Raw genomic sequence first — 25,478 nt, 5'->3', positions numbered from 1 at the left:
AATAGTGCACTGCCTCATGTATTCTCCACTATAAGGGCACCCTATAGGGCAGTGCATCACATGTTCTCAATTAGAAAGACACCAATTAGTGCACTTTGGTGTGTGTCCTCGCATGCAGAGGATCCTATAGGGCACTGCAGCATGTGTTTGTCACTGAAAGGGCACCCTAGAGGACACTTCATCATGTTTTCTGACAGGTACGGGCACACTATAGGGCACTGTCACATTTTCTCATATAGTGGAACCCTAGAGGGCATTTCATCTTTTTTTTTCATTTGAAGGGCTGCCATTAGGGCAGTTCATCATGTTTTCTCACAGGTAGCTTCACCCTAGAGGGCATTTCATCATCTTGCACATAGGGGAAACCTATAAGGTACTGCATCTCACTTTCTCCACTCAGATGTCACCCTATAGGGCACTTCAACATGTTTCCTCACATGTAGAGGGGCTTATAGGGAATTGTTAGGGACATTATATAGTTTTAGTATTTAAACCTGTTTTGTCATACTGGAGAGAAGACCAGCACAGATTCTCTTCCTGTAGAGATTACTAACAATTTTGCAGACACTTGCAGGGGGTTCTTGGTCCAGTCCTCGGAAAATTTTACAATGCTTTATATATTTTTATGTTTGAGTATATGAACTCAATTGAGACAGCTGGTTTGTAGTAGGGTTTAAATCCGGTGGCTAGTATTGCTATAGCAAAACAACTGATTTGGAGTTACTTTACTTTATTTTGCTGTTACTTGAGTACATTTTTGGAACTGTTTAATTGACTTATTATTATAAATTAATTACATGTGTCATTGTTTATTTTTGGAAGGAGTCTCCATTCTTGGTGCTATGTAACAGTCAGGTAAAGCTGTAACTTTACGTCTTAAACGTTTTCTGACATCCTCAGGACAGAAGATTTTACACTTTTTTGGTCTTTTCATTGTAACAAGCTGAAGTGGAGGGGGTTGGGCACAGTGGGGAGGAGGTTGGGCACAGTGGGGAGGAGGTTGGGCACAGTGGGGAGGAGGTTGGGCACAGTGGGGAGGAGGTTGGGCATGTTCGCCTCACACTTCCAGGGTTGAGGGTTCGATTCCTGCCATGGCCCTGTGTGTGCAGAGTTTGCATTTTCTCCCAGTGCTTTTTGTGGGTTTACTCCAGGTACTCCGATTTTCCTCCCCCAGTCCAAAGACATGCATGGTAAGCTGATTGGCATGTCCAAAAAATGTTCGTAGTGTATGAATGTGTGCGTGATTGTGCCCTGTGATGCACTGGCACCCCGTCCAGGGTGTCCCCCGCCTTATCCCCCCGTGTATCCCCAGGTTCTCCGCGAGATTATCTTGGATGGATGGATTATCTTCAAGACAGAGAAAAAAGACAGGCTGGTGTGCGATGACTCTTTACAGCTCCTCATACCCTCTCCCTCAGCATTCAACGTAACTGTAAATGGATAAAAACTACGACGTGTCTTGCTTCAATGAATAAAAACAGCCAAATTCCAAGTTGTATAAGAGGAATAAAAACACCTCCACCCTATGTACTGGCTAGCTGATGAACTGGCCTCTGAGTGTGCTCTATCCCAGAATGCACTGCGGCGCGCAATGACGTCAAGGACGACAACAACAAAACAGAGCAGCAGTAACACAGTGGAAGGGTGTTAGCTTGTTTAGATAGCTCTCACGGTTGAGAAGAACATTAATGAGATGTACAGAATTTACATTCATGACAAGGAGGATTGTTGTGATTATTATTAGTGTTTAGAGTAATGTGTACGGACCGCGTTTTTAAGGAGTGGTGTCAGATTTGAATTGCACGGTTGTATGCCTACATGAAGAGCAAAGCCCGTGTGTATTTACTGCCTGGGTATTAGCGCTAGCCTGTTAGCCCGGCAGCTAATCCAGCTAGCCTAGCATTCACAGCCTGTATGTGCAGCTAGCGTTAGCCTCGGAGTGTTAGCCTGGGAGCAAGCGAGCTTTTTGCTGCTGCTCGACTTAACGCGAAGGATGGACACCGACAAATAACAGGTAAAATATTATTTAATAGCAAAATTTCGCGTATAGCATATTAGCCTGCTGTCTGGATATTAGCAGACCTTATGACATCGTATGCAAGGAATGTTTTTTTGCTATATATATATATATATATATATATATATATATATATATATATATATATAATTATTATTTTTCTTGCTAGCAAGCTAGGATAGATCTTGGGGGGAAATAATACGTGGTTAACATGTTTACTTGTATAATGTAAAGAGTTTAGGTCACGATTTTAGACATGTATTTTGGTGCCTTTCACGTTGACCGGGTCAGTGTTACCTACTGCTGTCCGAGTCGATTCCGAGTCGACTCCGTTTCCGAGTCGACTCCACATAATATACACAATAGGCATGATATTGTTCCGGTTTTAGATTTCCACAAACGAAACCAATTTCCAAACTATTTTCAAAAAGCAGCTGCAAACCGTGTTCGCAGTTGCGTTTTATTATTTGTTGTTGACACGTATAAATTGTGACGAATGAAAAAACGCAAATCCTCTACGTTTTCGTTTACAGGAACGTACAACGTCTGGCCAATTTCAGACGGAAACGCAAAGTCCGTCATGCGATTGCGTCTCTTGCGTGTTTTGACCCTGTCGTCGTATCGAAATACGGAACCTGGCGAAATAATTCGATCGGGAATATCAAATCCCTTAGTGTTTGCATTTCCGATGCTTTGTGCAGAATACGGCCAATCAGTGTCAGGGGCGGGACTACACCACGGGGCGTGTTTGCATTCGGAAGGGGTGTGTCCGAAGACTTTCCACAAATGTTGAAATTGAAATTTGGCGTACACTGTATGTTCGTATAAATGACAACGCAAGTATGCACGATTTGCATTTTCATTTGAATTATTTCGCAGTTTATGCGTCCACAAATCGGAAACGCGATCGCAGTTGCTTTTGTAAAATGTCTGCAAAATACTAACATAGGACCAGAAAATAAATCTCTTACTACATTGTCTACTGAAAATAATAATAATAATAAACCTTTTCTCACATATATTTTTATTCCCATTAAGTTACTGATGAGATTAATAATGATAGCAGTATATTTTCCTTCCCTTTTGGTTGTTCATGTGTATGGTTATGTGAAGAAATGACTTCTACCTGAAATATACAGCCGTGTGAAAAAATAATTACACCCCATCCCCATAGAATTTTTTTTTTTTTTTTTTTTTTTACATATTCGGACAAGCAAACATTTTGGTCTTTGAAACAGTGCCTATTAATAAAGGCGATAGACTCAATCAAATGAGACATAACGTTGACATTTTGTAGTAATTTTCACAAAGGAAATGAACAAAAAACAGATCAGTTGCATGGTGGGGAAAAAAGTAAGTACACCCCTACATTTATCACACCTTCAAATCCATAAAATCAGGATCGGGTGCTGGTGATTCGAACCTGCTTATTTATACCCCTCTTATATCTCTAATGTCTGGTGTAGGGCTGCAACTAACGATTATTTTGGTAATCGATTAATCTGTTGGTTATTTCTTCGATTAGTTTGATTAGTGGGGCTATTTTTATTTCCTGTATCATCATAAACCCCCCGCCCCCAAGAAAAAAACTTATTTCATATTCTGCCTGATGTTCTCCTTCAAACACTGTGCAAATGGAAAGCTATGAAAAAGGTATTAAATGTCTCAATGTGGGCTATTTAAACAAATAATAAAAAAAAAAATTACATTATTTTGAAAACAAAACAAAAACAATTGATTATCCACAAACTTTAAATTGCTGTATTAAAAAGGCTAAAAAAGAAAAACAAAAGCACAAACTTAAGTGGTAAGAGGGTGAATGTTTTGCAGTAACACACATTCACTCATTTGAACATATTATGTTCCTTTATTCTGTAAACGTATGACATTTCTTACATTTATATACAATTACACGTTATAACCCCATTACAGTTACAGCTCTCATAACAAACACAATCACTTTTGTTTATAAATAAAGCTACATATAGCATCAGACTAATTATTACTGATTATTTTAATTATCGATTAATTTTATCAATTAGTTGTTGTAGCCCAGGACCGATCGTCCCAGCCAATACAGCCCAAGAGCAGACCATCTCGTGCAAAAAGAAGTCTCTGAGAAAACCCCAAAATTTCATCACAGGATCTGCTAGTAAGTCTTGGTGTCAAAGTGTGTGCGTCTACAATCAGAAAGAGATTGCACAGATTTGAACTGCATGGGAGGCGTGCCAGGAAAAAGCCTTTGCAAGACTACAGTTTGTCAATGAGCATACAGGCAAAGACCAGGCCTTTTGGAATAATGAGTTGTTTGGCGCAGACCAAAGACAGTTTTTCAGAAGAAGCACCTCATACCAACTGTGAAGCACCATTGTGTTGCTGCCTCAGGACCTGGACAGCTTACATTCATTGATTCAACTATGAATTCTGCACCATATCAAAGAGTGCTTGAAGATAACGTGAGGCCATCTGTCTGAAAGTTGAATTGAAAGTGGACCTTTCAACAGGATAATGATCCTAAGCACACTCGCAAATCCACCAAGGAATTGCTCAAAAAGAAGAAATGGAGCGTTATGGAATGGTCTAGTCAAAGCCTGGATTTGAATCCCATTGAAATGTTGTGGGGGGATTTGAAACGGGCAGAACATGCAAGAAAACCCTCAAACATCTTGCAGCTGAAAGAATATTGCATGGAAGAATGGTCAAAAATTCCAGCAAGCCTGGTGGACAATTATGCAAAACGCCTACAAGAAGTTATTTCTGCTAAAGGGGGCAATACTAGCTCCTGAGGCCAAGGGTGTACCTACTTTTTCCACAGAAGAATATCATATCTGTTGCTATTTCTGTTGAATAAATGATTGCAAAAGCTCATTTTCCTTGTGGGTTTGTTCAGATACATCAACGTTATTAATAGGCACTGTCAAAAAAGCCAACAATTTCCATGGGGTGTACTTTATTTTTTCATATGATTGTAAGTCTGAGTTTAAAATTGTGGAGCAGCACAATGAGTTAATCCTAGTTTACTGTAAATCTAATATCACATCACAAATGCAGGATGATTATTTCAAAGTTTCATGCGATAACCTTTAAATTAATCCTGGTTGAAGCTTAATCTTTAACTGTCAGAGCTGATGTGATTGGACTCAAATTAACAACAGATTAGTGTATTTTTTTAACTAGTTCATTTAATAAACAGTAAATTATTTTTTATAATTAACTATAGCCAAACATGAACAGAGAGAAAAAAATATATATATAGAATTGTCTTTCTATTTTTTAGTGGACTACGTATAGGTTAATTGGTACATTAATTATACAATAACATAAGCAGAACAATTAAACGACACGGAATCGACTCCTTATTATTCAGAGGATTAATTATTGATGAATGATATTTTGACTGGTTTATTACACACAGTTGGTACAGTAAATTCTTTTTACACTATTAATATGGAGCTTTTAACTAATCACACTTTTAATTGCGCACGAACATGAGCTGAAAAATCAAACGACACTGAATCGACTCTCTATTCTTCAGCGGTTTGATTATAGATTACGGCTAGTTCTTGCTATTTTTCCCTCGAGGAAATAAATTAAATTATTCTTAGACTAGGTGTATGTATACGTGATACCGAACTCTGAATAATCACACTTTAAATTCTGGATGAACACGAGGAGGGAAAATTAAACGACACGGAATCGACTCTGGGTTTTATTTCTGCGCGTCGAGAATCAGAGAATCGACACTGCTCTTTAAATCCGGACTCGCAGAATCGAATCTTTTCAGAATCGACTCCAAACCCCAGGCTGACAGATGCAGATATTAGCATTGCCGAGTTAGCTAGCGGCATTATCTCGTAACGCGGACGTTAAAGGGCGTTTTAAGCGTTTACACTTTACAAAACCAAGCTTAATGATGTTAAACAGAAGCCCATCTCTCTAAAATAACGTATTCCTCTAATTTTTTGATGTTATATGTTTTATAGATAGAAAATTTTAATCCGCGTTGACGAGGAAAGCTTTCAGTTATGAAAGCGCGTGCAGGCTAACTTACTGTCTCAGCTAATAACTGTGCTATTAATAAGTACTTTTTTCTTCTTTTTCTTCGAGATACACACTTTTAGGTTGAGGTTTTACAACAAACCGCATGGTTTTATGTTCTAAATTGTTCAAATAGTGAAGTGAACAGTTGTCAGCAATACTAATGATTCACATAAGCGCCGATGAAACAACATGACTCAGCCTGAAATACTCCCTGTTAGCCGCTTGGTTAGTAAACACACGCACACACACGCACACGCACACACTGAAGCTGTGCTGTATTAAATTGTTAATTGAGTTCCAGAAGAAGCAAAGTGTGCAGAGTAGAAGTGTACGTGCCAGAGGTAGCGTAATGATGTAATATCCTGTCATAACATTAAGCCATAACGTTAAACCCACCGACAGGTGACGTGAATAACGTTGATTGTCTTGGTACAGTGGCACTTCTCGAGGGGGGTGTATATTATTTAGCAAGTGAACAATCAGTTCTCGAAGTTGACGTGTTGGAAGCTCCTACAATGGGCATCAGAACTGGACCATGGAGCAATGGAAGAAGGTGGCCTGGTCTGATGAATCACGTTTTCTTTTACGTCGTGTGTAAGGTGTGTGTGTGTGCGTCGCTTACCTGGGGAAGAGAAGGCACCAGGATGCACTATGGGAAGAAGGAAAGCTGGTGGAGGAAGTGTGATGCTCTGTTCAATGTTCTACAGGGAAACCTTGGGTCCTGGCATTCATGTGGATCTTACTTTTTGACGTGGCACCTACCTAAACAAGTACACCCGGTATTCCCTAATAGCAGTGGATCTTTCAGCAGGATATTTCGCCCTGAGACGCTGCGGTTCAGGAACGGTTTGAGGAACATGAAAGAGTTCAAAGTGTTGACTCGGCCTCCGAATTCCTCAGATCTCGATCCGATCGAGCGTCTGTAGGACGTTCCGGTCAAGCAAGTCCGATCCACGGAGGTCCCACCTCGCAACTTACAGGACTTAAAGGACCTGCTGATAAGGTCTTGGTGCCGGATCCCACAGCACACCTTCAGGGAGACATGTGGAGTCCGTGCCTCGACGGATCAGAGTGGTTTCCTGATATTCTTGAAATATAAATAAAACACAAACGGTAGTGTTTGTTAGCCAGCGAGTTTGTATCGTAGCACTGTCGTACACAGGAGAGACGACTTCTACTTGTCTGAGTGGTCTCGAAAGGAAACGTTGCTTGTACTAGATTGAAGGACAGAACACGGTGTTTTGTTTTGTTTTTGGGAGGGAAATATATATTTAGGAAGGTCTGTGTCTTGGGATGTACTTTTGTAATTAATGACCGTAAACGACCCGGATTCTTTTCCTCCTCAGGTGAGCATCGCAGACTAGATGAAGGAGCCAGGCCACACGGAAGCTGAGTGGAGAATTCAACATGAAGTTGTACGTGTTCCAGGTCAATAACGGGAGCACGTTGACGTTCGACACTGAACTAGCCGTGCAAACGTAAGTCGTCTCCGGAAACCGTGCGGTTTTCGGAGCGTCGCGAATAACGTGGGAATTTAATGACGTGTCCACATCTGGTGCCTGTTGAAGCATACAGTAATTAAGGCTCATGTGTCTTGGATGACTTCCTGTTATTTAACATTAACACCCCCCCCAAACACACAAAAACAAATGTGTTTGTTGTGTTGCAGTGTTCTGGACCTCAAACATGCCATCCAGGCTAAGTACAAGATCGCCACTCAGCATCAGGTGCTGGTGGTTAATGGCGGCGAGTGTATGGTGGCCGAGAGGAGAGTGTGTAGCTACAGTGCCGGCACGGTGAGTAACGTGTGTGTGATGTCGGTGAGCGAGTAAGCCTGGTTAGTTTTGCCGATTAATTAGGGTTCACCTGTTATTTTAAGCGCAAGAGACGGACATTTTGTAATTAAACACAACATGATGACTCCGATAACATTTTCCTTTCCTAGGAGGAAAAAATGCTCTTATCCAGTGAAATGCAGTGTTTTGTTTAGCAGAGCGAGCAGTTAATACATCAAATTAACTCCACGCACTCTTTTTTTCTTTCTTTTTTTTTTCTTTCTTCTCGTCTCGTATGCCAGGATACGAACCCCATCTTTTTATTCAACAAAGAGATGATCTTGTGCGACCGTGCGCCGACGATCCCCAAAACCACCTTCTCCGTCGAGAACGAGATGGAGATGAAGGTGGAGGAGTCGCTCATGATGCCGGCCGTATTTCACACCGTGGCCTCGCGGACGCAGCTCGCTGTGGTACTCCTCTCGCACGCTTTAAAAATAAGGCTTATACGCCCGTTAAGACAAAATTATCCTCGTAATGAACCGTTCGAAGGTCAGAAGAAGAAACATGTCATGATTTTGTGTTGTATTCTCTCTCCCCCCCACAAGGAAATGTTTGAAGTTGCGAAGAAGCTGTGCTCCTTCTGTGAACGCCTGGTCCACGACGAACACCTTCAGCACCAGGGCTGGGCCGCCATCATGGCCAACCTGGACGACTGCACCGCGTCCTATCAGAAGCTGCTCTTGAAATTCGACGTGGCCTACACTAATTACCAACAGGATTTCGAAGACATCAAACTGAAGCTGACAAAGTGAGTAGTCTGCTCAGCTATGCAAAATGTTACCTTTCCGTACCTTAAAAAGTCACACCCGTTATTTTATTCCGCCGCCCGTTATACATCCAGGCTCGGGACGGCCGTCTCAGTCATGGCTAAGATCCCTCTGCTGGAGTGCCTGACCCGCCACAGCTACAGAGAAAGCCTGGAGAAATCCTCTTCACCTCGTCCCAGGACCGAGGCCGAGCCTGACGTCGGAGAAGGACGACAGACGTCCTCCCAGTCGGCCATCTTGTGCCCGACGGAGGTCCGGCAGACTTCAGGAGGCTCTGCGGCTCAGGACGGAGCGGTGGGGAGGAGCAGCAGCAGCAACTGCGGGCTTCAAGAGGCACTGGAGGAAGAAAAGGAGCAGGACGAGGCGGACAAAATGGCGGACGCTCCTTCGTTTAACGTCACGCTGCTGGACTGGATCAACGTACAGGACCGACCCAATGACGTCGAGGCTGTAGTGAGGAAGTGCTTCGACTCCATCAACAGAGTAAGCAAGCAAGCGCGAGAGCGTTAAAGCGACACGATCAAAAATCCGTGTACGGGTTTTAACCATCTGTTAGTAACGGTCTATCTGGAAAGTCACGACGACCGTGAGTTACACAGAATCGATCAATTATACACTTTTAAGTTTATAGCGACACGTGATCCTTTTATGGGACGTACCGAGGAGACGTTTTTAGCAGTCGTAGGTACTTCTAGCGGAAGTTTGTTTTCTTTAACTGTACTCTTGTAACACTTTGTAATCATCCGCGCTTGTTGTCGTCTCACATCGGCGTGCGTTCTGATGTGTTCGCAGCTCGATCCGCGGATTATTCAGCCGTTTCTCGTCGAGTGCCGGGACACCATCACCAAACTGGATAATCAAAACATGAAGGCCATAAAGGGGCTCGAAGACAGATTGTACGCACTCGACCAAATGATCGCCAGCTGCAAGAAGCTAGTGAACGAACAGAAGGAGCTCGCTCAGGTACGGTGTTTTAAATAAAGAAATAAATAAACAAATAAAAAGGTCCGTTTGTTTTGCACATCTTTTATTACGTCGTTATAGTGCGTTTTCGCTTTTTTCACCTTAGTCATGTTTGTCTTTGTTTTTTTACAGGGATTTTTAGCCAATCAGATGAGGGCTGAAAACCTGAAGGACAACTCGGTGCTGCCGGACCTGTGTCTGAGTCACGCCAATCAGCTGATGATCATGCTGACCAACCACAGGAAGCTGCTGGACATTAAGCAGAAGTGCACGACTGCCAAACAGGAACTGGCCAACAACCTGCAAGTCCGTCTCAAGTAAGGCCCGTTGTGGCTCAGAACGGCTTGGTCTGTTGATCGGTCCGTTGATTGGATCGGATGGGAGAATGGCTGACGTTGTCATTATGTCTTGCTTATAGATGGTGCTGCTACGTGATGCTGCATGCGGATCAGGATGGCGAGAAGCTCCAAGCGCTGCTGCGCCTCCTGACCGAGCTGCTGGAGCGAGTGCGCGTGGTGGAAGCCCTCAGTACCGTCCCGCAGATGTACTGCCTGGCCGTGGTGGAGGTGGTGCGCCGGAAAATGTTCATTAAACACTACAGAGAGGTAAGGTGATCAGTCTGATCTGACCGTACCCCGGTGACATATTTCTCAAGGTCACGATTCCTAACCCCCGTGCAGTGATCCCCCCTCCCCCGTTACACCACATCTCTAAGTGTTATATTGTCATTTATCCCAGATCAGTCCACGCTGGAATCTAGTAAAAATCCTTGAGTTCTGTTTGTTTATTCTGCACACGTAGCATGCAGTTTCAGCAACAGTTCTTTCTCTGCTTTGTGTTTCCTTTCAGTGGGCCAATGCCCTGGTTAAAGATGGGAAAAACCTCTATGAGGCAGAGAAGGTCAAAAGGGAGACGTTTGGCAAGCTGTTCAGTAAGTATGAGCTCACTGTGTGTGTTCTCTACAAATCTGCTGAGCTTCATGTGAATACGGATAAAGAGCACCGAGGTTCTGGAGTGTGTTTGAAGCGGTTCTTTACCAAATCCGCCTCCGACTTTTTTTCTTTCTTCTTCTTTCCCTTGTAGGAAAGTCGTTCCTCAGAAATCGCTTGTTTCGAGGACTCGACTCATGGCCTCCCTCGTCGTTTTGCGTAAGTGTTGGAACGTGTTGTAGTGTATCTCGTGATAATGAAAATTTTTCTCTGATCGTTCTTTCACTTCCTCGTTTTTTTTTTTTTTACTTTCCTTTCAGACAAGAAAGCCTCGCAAGTTTGACTTTGAGCTTCCGGACATTTCTCTGAACGACCTGCAGTATCTGAAGAGCTGCTGTCCTGTTGAAGTGCAGCCTTTTCTCAGGTAAAGTACAAGTACATACATGGAGGAACAGTAATTGCCAAGTAAGGAATAAAACAGTTGTGGATGTGCTGTTAAAGGAAGATGATGACTGGGTGGAATAATGCGGCCTGAAGCAAGGTGGAGTTATTTTTACCACCAAGTTTTTTAATCCTTGTATATGACAGCAAGTTGCCAACTATTACTTTTTGTAATTTAATAAAGAACAACACAGTGTAAAAAAGTTCCTGGGCTCAGAGTTCTGGGCTTTCATTCCTGTGTTTTTGCTCCTGTGCTTCCCAGTATTCATTTCCTGGTCTTTAGTTCCTGGGCTTTAGTTCCTGTGCTTCCCAGTATTAATTTCCTGGTCTTTAGTTCCTGGCCTTTAGTTCCTGTGCTTCCCAGTATTCATTTCCTGGTCTTTAGTTCCTGGCCTTTAGTTCCTGTGCTTCCCAGTATTCATTTCCTGGTCTTTAGTTCCTGGCCTTTAGTTCCTGTGCTTCCCCGTATTCATTTCCTGGTCTTTAGTTCCTGGCCTTTAGTTCCTGTGCTTCCCCGTATTCATTTCCTGGTCTTTAGTTCCTGGCCTTTAGTTCCTGTGCTTCCCAGTATTAATTTCCTGGTCTTTAGTCCCTGGCCTTTAGTTCCTGTGCTTCCCAGTATTAATTTCCTGGTCTTTAGTTCCTGGCCTTTAGTTCCTGTGCTTCCCAGTATTAATATCCTGGTCTTTAGTCCCTGGCCTTTAGTTCCTGTGCTTCCCAGTATTAATTTCCTGGTCTTTAGTTCCTGGCCTTTAGTTCCTGTGCTTCCCAGTATTAATTTCCTGGTCTTTAGTTCCCGGCCTTTAGTTCCTGTGCTTCCCAGTATTAATTTCCTGGTCTTTAGTCCCTGGCCTTTAGTTCCTGTGCTTCCCAGTATTAATTTCCTGGTCTTTAGTCCCTGGCCTTTAGTTCCTGTGCTTCCCAGTATTAATTTCCTGGTCTTTAGTCCCTGGCCTTTAGTTCCTGTGCTTCCCAGTATTAATATCCTGGTCTTTAGTCCCTGGCCTTTAGTTCCTGTGCTTCCCAGTATTAATATCCTGGTCTTTAGTCCCTGGCCTTTAGTTCCTGTGCTTCCCAGTATTAATTTCCTGGCCTTTAGTTCCTGTGCTTCCCAGTATTAATTTCCTGGCCTTTAGTTCCTGTGCTTCCCAGTATTAATTTCCTGGTCTTTAGTTCCTGGCCTTTGGTTCCTGTGCTTCCCAGTATTCATTTCCTGGTCTTTAGTTCCTGGGCTTTAGTTCCTGTGCTTCCCAGTATTGATTTCCTGGGCTTAGGTTCCTGGCTTCTCAGTATTAATTTCCTGGGCTTTAGTTCCTGGGCTTTAGTTCCTGGGATTCTCAGTATTAATTTCCTGGTCTTTAGATCCTGGGCTTTAGTTCCTGTGCTTCCCATTATTAATTTCCTGGTCTTTAGTTCCTGGCCTTTAGTTCCTGTGCTTTCCAGTATTAATTTCCTGGGCTTAGGTTCCTGGGATTCTCAGTATTAATTTCCTGGCCTTTTGGTTCCCGGCTCAAGTTCCTGGGCTTTAGTTCCTGGGCTTTAGTTCCTGGGCTTTAGTTCCTGGGCTTTAGTTCCTGGGCTTTAGTTCCTGGGCTTTAGTTCCTGGGTTTTAGTTCCTGTTCTTCCCAGGATTCATTTCCTGGTCCAAGTACCAATCAAATCCTTGCCACACTGAACTCATTCTGTCTTATCATTGAGGCACTTTGTTGTATTTTTATATTCTTGCCATACTCCTTGTATATGACACCAATTTGCCAAGTATTACTTTTGTAAATTTATTAAAGAACAGCACAATCTACAATGTAATCCAGTTATAGTTACAGTCAATGTTTAAAAAAAACCAACAGTTTAGGTCCTGTTATGACTTGTGTTGTAGCAGGTATAAACGGTCATTCCCTCACCTGCCTTTCTTTTAACGCTCTCGAAATTAAGAAGACAAAACAAACACAGCTTGTCATGTTCTCAAGAAACCACAAAGTGTAAACTCTGTCCTGAAGACTTTTCCCATGTAAGAACATCCTGTCATCGTCAAGCCCAGTATTCATTTCTTAGACTTAAAATTCTGGGCTTTATCTTTTAGGATCAAGTTCCTGGTCTTAATCGAATCTTTGCCACACTGAACTATATTATGTTTTATCTTTGTGGCACTTGGTAGTACTTTTTATATTCTTGCCATAATCATAATGCCGTTTTCCTTTAGGGTTCCATCACTATGTGATTTTGAGCCATTAAACCATCATACAGAAGCTCTTCACCAGCTGGTACAAGCAGCTCGGAGTGTAGACGAGATGTCTCAAACCATCACAGACTTACTGAGTGAACTGAAGGTAGAAAACCACTTGTTTTTCTCAAGATTTTATTTATATATATTTTTTAATTTAAGATGTTTTTATCGTCCCAACTGTCTGTAAGATTGGTGTTATGGTGTAAGACAATGTTTGCCGTCTTTGAAGGTTTCTGGGAACCAGAGTGCACGGAGACCCAGCTCGGAAAGCAGAACAGAGACCATGCCCACCTCATCTAAAACCCTTCCTGCCCTCAGTATACAGTCTCCACCCACTCAGCCCCTCTCCCTTCCAGCTCCATTAGAAGATCTGTCCCCTGACAGTATAGACGCCCATACGTTTGACTTTGAAACCATAGGACACCCCAACATGGATCCCGTGCTCCAGCAGGGCTCTCTGGACCTGGACTCTTTAGCCGAGAGCCCGGAGTCAGACTTCATGTCAGCGGTCAATGAGTTTGTCATCGAAGAGAATGTAACGTCACCCAATCCCATCAGTGATCCTACAAGTCCTGAGATGATGGTCGAGTCTCTTTACTCCTCTGTCATCAACGCTATAGATAGCAAAAGGATCCAGGACACGACCATGCTCGAGAGAGAGAACTCCAGAATCACGAAGCTCAAGCTGACCATAGACAAGTACCGTTCAGCTGCTGAGGAGTCGCACAGCAACATGAGGAAAGTCAAGGATGACCTCTGTCATTTCCAAGGACTTGTTTTGAAAGAGCAGCGGGACTTTGGCTTCGCCTTGAAGAAGATGAGCGCAGAAATTCACGGCGTGGTCAACAACATCAGACGTCGTCAGGAAGAGGAACTCCGAGAGGCACACCAGAACGACCTCCAAAAGCTGAAAGACGATCACGCAAAGCACGTCCTCCGGCTTACTGACGAGTTGGAAGGGAACCACAAGATCGTCCGGGACGTCCAGAGGGCCATGCTCGAACTCGAAGGGCTCGTGGAAAGGAAAGAGAAAGAGCTTGGTCAGATGGAGGGTGAGAGAGAACGCTTACTCCAGGAGATACGCAACAGCCACCAGCAGGCTGTCCAGGAGTTGGAGAAGAACCTTTCAGAGCGAAGCAAGGCACTTCAAGACACCTTGCGTTCCAGAGACGCCCTCGCCGACCAGCTGGACGGCCTGCAGGTCGAGATCGAGAGGAAGATACGCCAAGAAATGGAGAACGCGGAGAAGAACCATCTCCAAGACTTGGAAGCTCGTCTGAAAAATGAGCACAGAGCGCAAATGGAGATCCTGGAACGTGAAAGCCAGGGTGCTCTAGATACCCTAACCCTTGAGAACCAAGCCAAACTAAAGGAACTCGTGGAATCGCAATTGACGGAACGGAAGAAGCGCGAGAGCCTCATCAAGGACTATGAGGCACGCATCGGTGAGCTCGCCGACACTCGATGCAAGCTGGAAATGGAAATGGCTCTTAAAGAGACCGAAACGGAAGACCTACGCTTGCAATACGAGGATGCCAAGAACCAGCAGGAGGAGGCACTTAAGGCCGAGATGGAGTCACGGACAAAGGCCCTCCGGGAGCAAGTCGAGGCGCTGACGCAGCAGCTGCAGAAGAAGAACGAGGAGCATGAGCAAGGCCTCGCCGAGCTGCGCGCTCTCATGCGCCTCGAGAAGGACCACTGCATCTCGGAGCTGGTGGAGCGGCACGATGAGGAGAGCACGCTGCTGCGCCACGAGTTCTCCGCGCTCAAGCAGAAATCGCAGGACGCCGAGAAGGACCGCGAAGAACGCCTGCAGGAGATCCAGCGCCAGCTGGAGGACCAGCTCGTGACTTTACGCAAGGAACGGGAGGAAGAGCAGAGGGCGTTCAGCGATAAAGAGCTCGACTTGCAAACCGCCGTCAGTGACCTGCAGGCCGTAAACTCGCTCCTGTCAGGGCAGCTGGAGGAGGAGCGTCAGGAGGCCCGGAGAACCGTAGAGGAGGAGAAAGAGGCGCTAAAACACGCCTTACTGCAGAAGGACGAGCTGGAAGCGAAGCTGTTAGGGAAAATTAAACTACTCGAAGCTCAACTTGAGGAAAGACAATCCACTGACAAGTAAGTGAGACTTTTTAATCAATCCTCTCATCTCGTTCCTCTCTAATTTGAGTCAAGATCGTTGTACTCAACCATTTTACACCGATTTAAAATCCACTAACTTGGCCAAGTTACAGAGGAGCTGACGCCGGAGATGGAAAATCTGTGGACGTCGCATTGCAGCAGAGGTTGGATGAAGAACGAGCGTCCCTCCTGGGCCAGCTGGAGCTGCTGGAGAGGAAGAAGAACGAGGAGCTGCAGAATCTGAAGACCTTGCTGATCGCTGAGCAGCAGGTAGGAGACACTGGAGGTGTATCTATACGTGCAACGGTGGATACACATCTGGATAGAAGTCAGTCTGACACACCTGATTCAGCCTTTCTGTACTAAACATCGACTTTATTTTGTGTACAGACTAATTTCAATACTGTACTGACGCGAGAGAAGTTAAAGAAGGAGCAGATCATCAACGAGCTGAGTGAGAAGCTGAAGAAGGTCATGCTGCAGCAGGAGAAGGATAAGAGTAAGTTCTCCTTTATTCGCTGTGCTTGTTACAGAAATACGTTCCAAGAATCCACTGTAGTATTAATAATAATAATAATAATAATCATCATAGTAATAACGTTTGTGAACTTGTTTTCTTTCCACCTTCAGGCCTGATTGAGTCTCTCTCCGAGGACCGAGCCACCATCCTGCAGGAGAAAAAACACCTAGAGGAGGAGCTCAACCGCCTCCGGAGCTCCGCCCTCGTCTCCTCTGCTTTCTTTGTGCCCAATCCCGTCGCCGTTGCCGTGGAGATGCACGGAGCGTACGGACCTGTCCCTGCTGAAGTCCCCGTCCTGCCTGGTCTGGATTCGGAGCGGCTGGGGTCCGTGGCCGCGCTGCAAGACGATGACCGGGTGGACTCTGCTGTCGAAGCGAGCATGATGACAGTCCAGTAAGCATCAGTTTTATATACGTGTAACAAAATCCGCACAAGAACGAACTCAGTAAAGTAGAGAGAGCGACGCAGACTCTCTAGGTGAGAGATCATCGGGGCTTTCTTTGGCCAGGTTGTGGAACATCAGGAGATCAGATATAGCAAGAGAGAGCACTGAGTTTTTAATTTCTAAACCATTACAAGTATATACCAGTGCTTTCACTGAGAAAGTGATTCGACTCTGAATCGACTCATGTCACCTGACTCTTTTTTTTTTTTTTCCTTTTTTTTTTTTTTTCCTTTTTTTTTTTCTCCCCCCCCCAATGCGAGCTCATAAACCGAGGCGCGAGACGCAAACTAAGCCAAATCACAAAGATTTGAACGGGGAAAATGAATTTATATAATGATCTAATCCTTTATTTTAGCCCTGTCTGGGTGCTTGGAGGAGGTTTATTTAACTTCTTCCATATTACCAGAATATTTTCAGCCCATTTTTTCGGTTCGTTTAATGCCGTTTGTCGAAACAAACGACACATGAATCAAAAGTACCGTCACTGTCCGTGCGTCAAACGTTCCTTGATCAGTTATTGTCTGTGTTTCCAGAGATGTTGTAAAACTGCCTTTTTTTTCCCTCGTAGTGATAACGTGCCGATGCTGTCTGAGGAGAAGCAGCGGATACTGATGTTGGAAAGAGTGAGCGCGTCTTCTCCTCTACACACACTTCCACCTTTCACGAAGACCGATAAAGATTACAGATGGCCTTATTTATTTATTTCTTTATTTTTGTTTTACAGACTCTACACATGAAAGAAGAGGAGAACAAGCGGCTCAGCCAAAGACTGGTACGTGTTCCGCGGTAGCTTTTAAGAAAGGCTCGCTTCTTCACACACACACACACACACACACACACACACAAACACACACACGGTTTGTTTCAAATTGAACTGAAGTGTTCGTTTAAACGGCACCAGGAACATCGTGCAGCTGAATTATCGCAGACTCTTAATACGTCTAATACATAACACGACGCGTTAATTTGCGCATCGTCGAATTAGAGGACCGGCGTCGTGCAGGTGGCGAGCAGCACGTTATCAGCCGTTAATTAAAACACAAGTCTCTTTAACCTGATTGAATTGGCTGTCCTGCAGGACTGGTCCTGCACACAATTGTTCAACTTTTATTTATTTATTAATTAATTTGTTTAGTATGAAAAGCTTAACAGATCACCCTAGTGAGAGCAGGACCCAGAGGAATGTTCTGTCTGAGTGAGAAGTTAATTTGCTTCAGAGTACCATCCCATCGCTCAATGAGGTGCTCATAAACACCACTAGGTGGCACTGTAACCAAATTAAATGATGCCTGACCTTCACTGCCTGCTTTATTGGATTTAATCCACACTACACTATGTATAACCCCTCAAAAAACAGCCTATTATTAATTTTAACATTCATGCCTGTGTGGGGTTTTTTTTTTTTGGTTTTTTTTTGGGGGGGATTTTTTTGGGCTCTCAAGGACACAAAATATCGGTTCTTTTTTGCCCCCCTATCCATGATAGTGTGAGGCAGTTGGCAAATAGTTAAAGTGAACATGGAGTCGTGCACGCAAATTGCCGGTTAGCCAGTCGGAGGACGAAAGGAAATTTTACGGTGTCAAGAAGGACAAGAGAGACTAAAATAGCCTTTTCCAAATAAGGAACGGAGAGACAAAGCTTCGGGAAAAAAAAACAAAAAAACTTCTCAGATATACAGAATCTGCCATTTTAAATAGAAATAGAAGCAATGCTGGTGCAATGGAAACATTATCATTTATGGTCATGGAACAACAAGATTTTGAAATTTTTAATTTTTTTTTTATTTAGTTATTTTGTAAATAAATGTTTTTGTCCTAAATTGGTGTCTGTTTGTGTCGTGCCTCGGCTACGACCGAAATGCTAACAAAGTCTTCTCAGTACCGTATGTGGTATTTCTCCATCATTTCACACTGCACCTCTTTTTGAACTCTCGATTCTGATTGGTCGGAAGGTGTTGATGCAATTTCTTCTGTTAAGGCGCGCCTTCCCGCTACGTTAACGTTGCCATAGTAACAACAGTGCCACTCCACGTAATCCAATAGTAGCGATAAGCGGACGAAAATACGTGATGTTAATTAACAAAGAAAAACCTACAGTTGTTGACACAGCGGTGCTTTCTGGAAGGAAGGGAGGAAGGCGTGTCCTGTTTCAGTGCTTTGTTAGTAAGTCCCGCCCCCCCGATATTCTCAGGGCAGAGTGGTTTCTTGGGAACGTAAAAAGCCGTGTTTTTATAGCTCCTGTAATGTAAGCGATAACTTGTAAGGCGATTGTAATCGGGTAAAAAAAGTCAGAGAGTGATGTATTAACGTCGTCAATAATCTCCTGTTCTGTTCAGATGTCACAGAGCATGTCGTCCGTGTCCTCGAGGCATTCGGAGAAAATCGCCATTCGAGAGTAAGTCTCATTCTTTATTTATTTATTTACTTACTCACTTACTTATTTTTTAATTTTGTTTATTTATTTATTTATTTATTTAAACAAATGAAAAATTCTGTCCCTTTTCTTTCTTGGCAGTTTTCAGGTTGGCGATTTGGTCCTCATAATCCTGGACGAGCGGCACGATAATTACGTGCTGTTCACCGTCGGCCCCACTCTCTACTTCCTGCACTCGGAATCTCTCGCTGCGCTGGACCTCAAGCCGGGTATGCACTTGCACACACACACGCACGCACACACGCACGCACGCACACAGAGAGAGCACTGTCTGGAGTCAAAAACATTAATAGTAAAGTGTGTTAGAGCGGTCCTTTACCTTCGAACGCGGTTCAATATTTATGACCTTGTCACTGTAGAACATCTCTAAGCCCTGACAGAACAAAATCAGCAAAGAGACACTAAGCGCGTGTAGAGGGCTGGAATAAAATTTAAACAAAGATGATTCACGATCCACGTAAAAAACTTTGTCTGCCGACTGGAATCCTTTTGAATGCAGTTTTTACGTTATACAAAATGGCTTCCTGTTCACTGTACATGCGCACTGCTTAGACCACTCTATAATATAACACCGTCCACTGTACATGCGCACTGCTTAGACCACTCTATAATATAACACCATCTACTGTACATGCGCTTTCATTAAAACTAAAATGAAAAAAGTCAATATTGACACTTGAGTAAATGATCATTTTTTAAAAGTGCTGTAAATAAATAAGACAGGGTGGTAATAATTGGCGACTGACCCTGGTATCGGCCCAGCGATCGGTGGCATTTTAGCCCGAAGGCTGGATGCGTCTGCCATGAGGTTACGACTTGACCAGAGCTGGATTATATCAAACAGAAGGCATGAAATCATTATCCTGGAACGTTCACGTCCATCTAAACAACTCTACTGGAAACGCTTGTTGGTCTAATAATATAAATATTTAAAAAAAGGATTTATTTATTTATATATATATTTTTTGCATAATTTTAAATACATATATGTGTGTATATATATCACGCCCACGTACACACCTATTCCAATAATCTGTGTGTCTTTTTTTTCAATGTTGTAGCGACTGGAGCTACGAGGAGACCCTGGGTCCTGGGGAAGGTCCTGGAGAAAGAATATTGCCAGGCAAAAAAGGTGAAAACATTCAATATTGACATTTTTATTTATTTATTTGAAAAATAACTTTATTCTGATGTTGGACGTTTAAAAAAAAAAAAAAAATATATATATATATATATATATATATATATCTAATCCGTACACGTTTCTTGTGATTGATTTTACAAAAGAAAGGTGTTAAGTGTGACCTAAATCACACCTTAAGCATTAAGTACTATCATTAACAGCAAGTATGCCTGTTTAATTGTAATTGTGTGTGTGTGTGTGTGTGTGTGTGTGTGTGTGTGTGTGTGTGTGTGTGTGGCCTTCCCCTTCCCCCTCCGCCCCCTTTCCCCTCCTCCTCTAGGCCCAAAACCGCTTCAAAGTTCCTTTGGGCACCAAATTCTACCGAGTAAAAGCCGTGCCATGGAATAAGAAGGTGTAAAATTGTACAAAAAAAACAACAAACAAACAAACAAAAAAAACACAACAACAAGCTAGAATGTTTTTATTGCTCTTTATTTGAATTTTTTTTTTTTTTGGCGGACATCTTATGAGCGTCACTCAGAATTATTGTTTCCTCACGGAAAGACAAACCATTATCACTATTTCTTTTATTTAATTTTGTGTGGCAATCCATTTTATTATTATTATTATTATTATTATTATTCTTATGAATATAATTTTATTAGTTTGTTTTGTTTTGGGTTTTTTTTTTTGTTTAGTTTTTTTTACCTCTGTTTATCCAGAGGTTTGTAAATGTGGACCAAAATATTCTGACTTGAATAGGGCAAGTCTGTAAAATTAACTCAAAGAAAAAGATAAAAATCTATTTGGAGGATATATATTAGTTCGTTATAATGATTAATATTATTATTAATATTATTTTGTTCGGTTGTGGGAAGAGGACATTATGGAAAGTATCACTATGAAATAACATGCGCAAGGTTTTAAAACTATCCATGTATTGTAAATGTTTATGAGCGAATGTTCACGGCATGCATATACATATATTTTCTTTAACTCTGGATGTGTCGTAATCGGATATGTAGGTTTTAAACAGCAGCAACAGCAACAACAAAAAAAAAACGTTACACGACAGCACACGACCCCCTTCATGATTTTTTTGCGATCTTTCCAAAAAAAAAAATAATAAAAAAAAAAAACCAACAGAATGAAATAATGCACTTTGGGAGACGCGCCGATCCAAACGGGAAGCAGTTGTGCTGGCGGGAAAACGAGCGCAAAAATGAAAATCATTAGCAGCACATATCTTCCCACTGTTAGAGAACGTCAACGTGTAGAAACGGAATACTTCCTGTTCGTTGATGTGTGTTATTCTTTGATTAAATCACGACATTGTATATTATTCATCAAATTGCACAAGTTAAGGAAATGAAACATGAGTGTATTGTAAAAGAGTTTTCAAACAATAAAGGTTTGATCCCACCTACTCTTGAGTAGCTGGTTAGTGAAACAGAAAAAAAAGACAGATAAACTGTCATGACCCTGGGTATGGGATAGAAGTCTTGATTTATAATGCATGTATTTGTACAAGCGGATATAACTGCGACCTGCTTACGTGTTAGAAGCGACTCTGCAGGTGTTCTCCTCACTTAATTACAATCATTAAGTAATATAAAAGAGGTTTTTTTTCTTTTTTTTTCTTTTACCATATACGTGCACCATAGATCGCTTTATATCTCTTTCTTTGCTGACGAAGGGGTTGCCAGTGAACTAATTAACGTGTCTTAATCATGTCCTTGTAAATCATTTTTGTCATTTTTTTAATAATACAAATCAGAAACTGGTTTTCTACATTGTGTGATCATGCAAACCCCCGGACGAACCTCTCGATGAGTTGTCGTGGTGGTTATAATAAAACGAATCAACTACAGGGTGGTGTGATGATGATGATGATGATGATGATGATGCGGCGTTAATGCTGCCACTCCGCCGTTGATTATTTTCCAATCACGGAACCTCCTGAAGCGTTTTATCCCTCTTAATATGCAAGCCCTGAACTGCAAGGTGTAAAAATGTTCTGTAGAAGCGCTCGGTCATTGTTCTGATTTAGTATCTACTTATTTAAAGATATTATCTCGTTTTTTTTTTTGTTTTGTTTTGTTTTGTTTTGTTTTTTGCAAGGTATCTTATTATTTTTGACCAAGTTGTTCATGTAAGATATCTTCTTATTTTGGCTTAGTGACTCATTATTTTAATGACGTCCTGATCTCAAGATATTATCTCCTTATTATTGACTTGGAAACAAATTAATTCAAGATGTTATCTCATTGTTTTACTTAGTAACTCATTATTTCAAGATATCTCTATTTTTTTTACTTACCGACTCATTATTTTAACGAAGTCCTTATTTCAAGATATTACCCCCTTATTTTGACTGGGTAACATAACGACTTGCTAAGTTTAAGATAATGACTAAGCACTCGAGAGAGAGAAATTTCACAGTGTAGGAAAACGTAGAGGTGCAGCTTTACCTCCAGCAGCGAAGAAACACTGACACTGGAGACTCCTTCCATGAAATGCCAAATAAAAAAATCAATTTACCCTTTACGTGAACCTTGGACGGATCCCGGTCCCTGTGAACAAGCTGTTGCCATAGAAACGTATTAGAACGAGCGCATTAATATAAACCTTTTGATTTGCAGCTGCTGTTTAGAAAATGAATCGACACCTTCCGACCAATCAGAATCTAGATTTCAGCACCTAATATAGCTGGTGAACAACCGCCTGTATTTCAGGTTTAATCGATATATGCGAGTTATTTTATTTAAGGCTGTAGTATATTCACAGCGGTTTGTATTCTGCTTTGATATTTATAGACAGTTTGTTCACTATGTTTGTGTGTGTGTGTGTATGTATATATGTGTATATATATATATATATGTATACACACACACGCTTCAGTTTTTCAGTGCATATTAAGCAGCAGCTTGTGTTGACGTGATGCCGATATAAAATACCCAATGACCCCCGTTGCATATGATAAGGATGCTTATTGAAGCCAGATGTATATGTAAAGTGCTCGGACTCTATCGCTTCTATAGTGACAGCTAATTCCTAGGTCGGACGCGCCGTATGATCTACCGACGAATAATAACTGGATTATTATTTATTTATATATGTATGTATAACAGTTGAGTTTATTGAACATTTTTGTGGAAGGAGTCTCCAGTGTCAGCCTTTAGGTTGGACGGCATCATTCATTTTTATTTAATAAATAAAAATAATAATTGTTAGCATATTGCCGTGACGTACGAGGGATCGAACGTAATAATCGACTTCGGGGCGTTCACGTGAACGCAGGTTCGTCACACCGGCGTGTCGTTGATTGTTTTCCTGTAACCGCACGTGCTAACGAGTAGGTAGTGGAGCGTTTACCTCACGTCAGGTGAATTCTTCCAGCAGGTACTTGTTTTAAATTCAGTCCAATTTCATTTCATTATCGAACACACGGTTTCTTTTTATTTACTGGAATCGACACCAACAACAAACCCTGTTCCATGGCTTTCTGTGTGTTTATATTTATATTTCTAGGCAGAACAGAACGTTTAATGCGAGTCGAGCACGGTAAGTTCTTTCCCCCCAGTGTCTGCTCCTAATTACATGCAAATGCCTCCGCTCCTACGATCACAAGTACTTGTTTACATAAGTTCTCTAATCATCAGCTATTGATGCACTCGAGTCGTTGGCACTCGCTCGCAGCTAGGCAAAAACGGAAGATTTCTCGAGGAATTACGCCTCTATTGTGTCGAAATTACCTAATGAATATCAAACCGAGGCAAACATGTCAGAAATTAATAGGATCTGTGTGCACACTGTTATAACAAGTTCGGTCTAAGAAGAAACTCTGGCACAGCGCTTGAGGGAACTGTTTTCCAGATCAAACTTTTTATCTTTTTTTTGTGTGTGTGTGTGTGTGTGTGTGTGCATTCCGAGCGTTCGCTGCTGAGGCTGTCGCGCAACACCACATGGAGGCAGCAGACTTAAAAAGGGCTTTTTGATGGCACTGCCCTCGCTGAGGAGCGCATCACACCGGCATCACTTTCCCAGTTCTCAGCAGGGAGCCTAGCAGCTCTACCGCCGCGCGTTCGGTACCATGTGGGTCTTTAGGGGTGTTTTCGGCAATGTTTTGTCTTATTTTCTCCGTTCAGCATAAGTCGGCTGTCACATTTGGATGCCGTTTCTTTCTTTTTTTTTTTTTTTTTTTTTTGTTGATAAATTCGCTGGTGCAATTCGCCGGATTTCGGGACAGGCCTGACACACAGTTAAATATGCGATGCTGAGGTTGCTGGCGAAGCCGGAGCATGTGCAACGGACAGGCCCCGCGAGTGTAAATGTTTACGGCCCCCCGCTGTGCCTCTGGGATGTCGAGACGATGACAAAATGGAATTGGGCAACGGCGCATTTCCTTCCTCTCCAAGTGGTGTTTGTGTCACCAGAAAGCAAATAATGCTTTTATTTATTTTATTTTATTTTATTTAAATGACCTGTAATTAAACATGTTTTGGATCTTATTTGATTTCGACCCCAATATTCGACTCGAGACAAGTTGTTGTTTTTTTTATGGTATTTTTTCAGAGTTGACTTCTTTGACTTTGATGTACAATTTCACTCAAGTGACGCGTGTAGAAATACAAATTCTTTTCTTCGCCACACCACGGGTGTCATCCAAAAACAAATCATTCTGTTTACTTACTGTATTTAGTGGTGACTTTGGACTTATTTGACTTTCAGCTATTATTTGACTTGTAATTTTCACATACACAAATATAGTCGACTTCTTTTCTTCGCAACAGAACGTTTTTTCTCCAATTGGTGTTTGTCACCAGAAAACAAACAATGCTATTATTAAATGGTCTGTAATAAATAATACTAATTTTAAAAAAACAGTTTTGACTCTTATTTGACATGGACCTGTTATTTGACTTGGGTGGCTTAAGTGAAATAGACAACTACCATCAAATTCTTTTTTTTTTTTTTTGTCTTCACAACAGCACATTTCCTTTCTCTCCAAGTGGGTCACCAAAATGGTGAGATTTGACTTAAGAAGAAAAAGAAGAAGCCTTCATTTCAGTTTTTAGGTCTACAATAACCAGGTCATCATTCATGTAGATTACAGTCTTCACATTATCATTAAAAGTCACATTTAATGTTCCAGAACATCGATGAAGCTCTTGGAACCCCCCCCCCCAAAAAAAAAACGTCATCGTGCATTGAAAACAAAAAAGTTACAGCGTTAAATCTCAGCACTAAAACTGGAGACTCCTTCTAGTGTTAAATTACGTCACCACGTCAACTGTCATACGTTTTCGATTATGGGGAATGTCCGTCATACGGATCCATGCCCGAGTTGTTGGTATAGAAACGATCGCGTATTAGAACGAGCATGTTAACGCAAACCCGTGGTTTGTTCTGCAGGTGGAAATACGTTCCGAGCAGTCAGAATGAGGAAAACACGGCCAGATATCGAAATGAAGAAACTAGCGCCCCGCATCAGGACGTAAATCTACTTAAACCCCGCATGTGTGGCTCATTGTGTCGGGAAAATTGGGTGTGGGATTGCGACCGCGGAATAAACAACCTTGTAAAAATAAATATTTTAAAAAGGCACGCTAATGCTAA

General features: G+C 42.2%; 1 protein-coding gene across 3 annotated transcripts; it reads left to right on the top strand.

Moving 5' to 3' along the window:
• The first annotated feature begins 1,594 nt into the window (after nt 1-1,594).
• Nucleotides 1,595-21,285, top strand: rb1cc1 (RB1-inducible coiled-coil 1). 3 transcript variants are annotated; one of them, XM_017465929.3, is made up of 23 exons: nt 1,595-2,014; nt 7,405-7,536; nt 7,728-7,854; nt 8,136-8,306; nt 8,442-8,644; nt 8,738-9,146; nt 9,456-9,626; nt 9,759-9,943; nt 10,045-10,231; nt 10,476-10,557; nt 10,710-10,774; nt 10,876-10,979; nt 13,197-13,323; nt 13,450-15,335; nt 15,452-15,608; nt 15,729-15,837; nt 15,969-16,251; nt 16,872-16,926; nt 17,028-17,075; nt 18,639-18,697; nt 18,818-18,945; nt 19,798-19,868; nt 20,200-21,285. In XM_017465929.3, the coding sequence occupies exons 2-23, from the start codon at nt 7,466-7,468 to the stop codon at nt 20,275-20,277; spliced, it is 4,776 nt and encodes a 1,591-aa protein (XP_017321418.2). In that variant the 5' UTR covers nt 1,595-2,014; nt 7,405-7,465; the 3' UTR covers nt 20,278-21,285. The 3 variants fall into 3 exon arrangements, with proteins under 3 accessions (XP_017321418.2, XP_017321401.2, XP_017321411.2); XM_017465912.3 differs by having other exon boundaries at nt 15,446-15,608; XM_017465922.3 differs by lacking the exon at nt 1,595-2,014 and adding an exon at nt 5,695-6,283 and having other exon boundaries at nt 15,446-15,608.
• The last annotated feature ends 4,193 nt before the right edge of the window (nt 21,286-25,478 follow it).

Source organism: Ictalurus punctatus, chromosome 1, assembly GCF_001660625.3.
Source record: "Ictalurus punctatus breed USDA103 chromosome 1, Coco_2.0, whole genome shotgun sequence".
Classification (NCBI taxonomy): domain Eukaryota; kingdom Metazoa; phylum Chordata; class Actinopteri; order Siluriformes; family Ictaluridae; genus Ictalurus; species Ictalurus punctatus.
This window is presented reverse-complemented; position numbering and strand designations above follow the sequence as displayed.